Below are 3,519 nucleotides of genomic sequence, written 5' to 3'. Positions count from 1 at the left end.
ACATTCCCTACTTGATTCTTGCACCTAGCACACATGGGGCTCACATTAGGATAAAACTTTTTTTTTTACATCTTAATATATGTTAACATACAATATCAATGTATACTTTAATCTTGAATAATTGATATAATCATTCATATAATATATACAGGCAAGTTAGGAGAATGGTTTCTATATATTTATATATATACATATGTACATACACAAATTCATACAAACACAAATGCATAAATAGAATACAAAACAAGAATATAAACAGTTATGGTTTAGCAATTTCATCCCTGTACCTTGTGAGAATTGTGTCTTTATACCTCTTTTTGAATAGTTTTATGTTTGGATAAGTTCCTCACTCAAATTTTTCCAGATCTTCACCCCACAAACAGAAACACAAAAACGTCTCTTTGTTGTGCACACCCTAACATTAGTGAATATAAATGAACCACGTAAATAATAATTCCCTTGTCTTTCATTGAACAATGTAATTGAACGTTTTTTTCCTTAAACATGATTTGCGCGATTTGGAATTCAACAGACAGTTTTAATAATTTTAGCTCTAAGAATAATGAAGCATAAACGTTAAAATAAAATAAGTATAATATGGGATGGAAATTGATTTGAATAATGCCGGTGGAAGAATTATTTTATAATTAATATATATATATACGATTTTTAGCAAAGGTCACCAGCAATATCCCCCATGCTCGAGGTGGGGAAGAGGATTTCTTCAGACTTTTAACGAAGATACCTATGCTTCCAATACGTTTGGTTTGCCAAAAACGTATTCCTCTGTTCAAAATGTTGCATCAGATGGGAGTGGAGGGAGTCTAGGCACTGCATAAAGCACCAAACTAGTGTTTTTTTTACTTTTATTGGTACTATGAACATATATTACAGCATTGCTTTACTGTTTTATGTTTCTATTGTGTTATTGCCTCAAGGCAGCTATCTGTTAACAATCATTTTACCACAACATGAAAGAAAAAGAGACTTGAAAAAATAGCTTGGCAGCTTTTATTTTTTCTCAGCGTTGTAAAAGCTGTCAGAGACACTTATTTAAAGCAAATGACTATTTGTAAGAAGTATTTATACTGTAGGGTTTTGCAGAAAAGGCTCCGCTGTTTGAGGAAGCTCTTAAATAATCCGAGCAGCAACAAGGATTCTGCTGAGAGAGATAATCCTCTTTTAATAACCATACATAAGCATGAAATCAACAATATGACACATGAGGAGGAGGTTCGGGTGGAAGCAGCTGGGTCAGCAAGTAGTGCAGGCATGAAAGTAATCAGCAGAGTAACAGTGATAAGTGTCCGGTTTTAATTTCCTGCTGTATACCTGCATGAATATGATTGTACGTTATTAGCCACACAGCTGTGACTTAGCCAAGGAGTATAGTGAAAACAGCTAATGCTAATCAGACAATACCATTTTTGCTTCAGTGCTTTGCTATAACTAACAGTATGCCTCATTCATGAATGTAACTAAAGCAGACATTGTGTACTGTGATTGATTATCTAATCTATGTTTCTGAAAGTTTTTGTTTTATAGAAATTAATGGACCTGGGAAGTTGAAATACATTTAAAGACCACACATTTTGAAGTGGTTTTATATTTACTTTAATTATGAATACTTTCACGATTGTAAAAGATGTTTCCTTTTATTTTGCGTCAGGTCGGGCCATCAAACATGTCAAGGATTCCATTTTCACCCCGGAGGGTGGAGCTAGAAGAGGCGTTCCTAAAGTCCTGGTTGTTCTCACTGACGGACGTTCACAAGACGATGTCAACAAAGTGTCCAAGGAGATGCAGATGGATGGTGAGTATCTTATAAACCAAACACATACAAAAAAGCATTGATAGTTTTTAAACAACAAATATTGAATGTCGATATACAGTAGGATTCCTTGATATTGTCATACAAAATAAAGGACATATCCCCACTCCCCCTTTTAATTCCTTGGAAGCTTTACGTACTGTATTTCTATTGTTGAAGGATATGACACTCTTCAACCATGCAGTAGGTTTGAAACCCATAACTCCAACAATATGTTACATGACTCCTTTTAATCCTTTCTAATGACTTTAAACCTGTAATGAATTCTCTTGTTTAACTCCATTCTCAGGCTATATCATCTTTGCCATTGGCTTTGCCGACGCGGACTACGGAGAGCTAGTGAATATTGCCAGCAAGCCCAGCGATAGACACGTCTTCTTTGTGGATGATTTGGATGCCGTGAAGAAAATAGAAGAGCAGCTCATTACTTTTGTCTGTGAGGCTGCTACCGCCAGTGAGTAAACAAACCTTGGATTTTAAACAGAGGGGGAGAGAGACCAGAAAAAACAAGAGTTCAGAAAAGAAGATTCATTCATAATTGAAAATGTTAAGGATGACCTAACAGACTCTTTTCTGTCTTTCAGCTTGTCCGTCTGTGTTGATGAGTGGTAACACAGTGGCAGGTAAAAAACAAGGAACATAATACACTGTACTACAGCCACACAGGAAAATCAAGTTGGCAAAAAAAAAGAAGCTAAATAAGATAATGACACATAATGAGGCTGCACTCAATGTTTAGCAGTAATGATTGTAATTACAGTGATCACATTGAGAATGAGGTAATGATGGTTTGCCTCCTGAAGGTTTCCGTATGATGGAGAAGTTCGGCCTGGTAGAGAAGGAGTACAGCACCATACCTGGAGTCTCTCTGGAGCCGGGCTCGTTCAACACCTTCCCATGTTACAGACTACACCGAGACGCAATGGTGTCGCAGCCCACCAAGTGAGTACTGAAACACTGTAAATAGTACATGGTACTTTTACTTCTGTTTTCAAAAGCATTCATTAGATTGGATCCTAGAAATTTGGTTTGGAAAGTTAACAAATTGTGCGTCATAGACATCTGTAAGAGTTTGATTCGCTGTGCTTGATCATGCCTCCATTTTTCTCGCATCCATCTTTTGCAGTTGAACAGCAGTTGATTTGATTAATGTATTTCTCTTCACACACCTCATAGATTAAACCTCTGAACCAAGGCTAACAGTAATCCCAAAGCAGCCAAGAAACTAATGATCAAATCACTTTTTTACATTTACAAACATTACACAGGCATGTATAATAATAAGTTATAGGATCGACGGGTTTGTTCATTTCAGTTCATTTGTTAAAGTTTAATTGAGATAAACATCACTTTTGAAAGAGACACCTGGAAAAAAATATTCAATATCATAAAATAATTCATTGATAAACCACAAATATAAAGAATAGCTGCATGTTAAGTTTTCAAGTTGTTATCAAGTTGTAGCATTTATTTGATTAAATACAGTGCATGCACAAATGCAGTTGACTCCTATTAGGCACTCACAACAGGAAAGAATGAAACAGAGGGATCAATAAAACACAAACACAGGTATAGTTGATAAATTATTATTTCGTTGTACAACAATCGATAATAACGAGGAGAACATTACCTCTGCTCTCAAGCAGTCCTACAGCAATTCTCCCTAGACCAGAAAGATCTCCTGTGCT

At 35.8% G+C, this 3,519-nt stretch overlaps 1 protein-coding gene across 1 annotated transcript; it reads left to right on the top strand.

The window, feature by feature from the left end:
• Positions 1–1,222: 1,222 nt before the first annotated feature.
• On the top strand, positions 1,223–2,773 carry LOC104967669 (collagen alpha-1(XIV) chain-like; the record flags this gene model as incomplete). Its single annotated transcript, XM_010797185.1, has 5 exons — positions 1,223–1,253; positions 1,670–1,813; positions 2,121–2,285; positions 2,416–2,454; positions 2,635–2,773. Coding segments are annotated over exons 1-5 (518 nt in total), but the record flags the coding sequence as incomplete, so codon positions are not given.
• Positions 2,774–3,519: the final 746 nt, after the last annotated feature.

Source organism: Notothenia coriiceps, unplaced genomic scaffold (genome assembly GCF_000735185.1).
Source record: "Notothenia coriiceps isolate Sejong01 unplaced genomic scaffold, NC01 NC01_scaffold00002458, whole genome shotgun sequence".
NCBI classification, from domain to species: domain Eukaryota; kingdom Metazoa; phylum Chordata; class Actinopteri; order Perciformes; family Nototheniidae; genus Notothenia; species Notothenia coriiceps.
The sequence above is the reverse complement of the archived record's forward strand: the minus strand, read 5'-3'. Positions and strand labels throughout refer to the sequence as shown.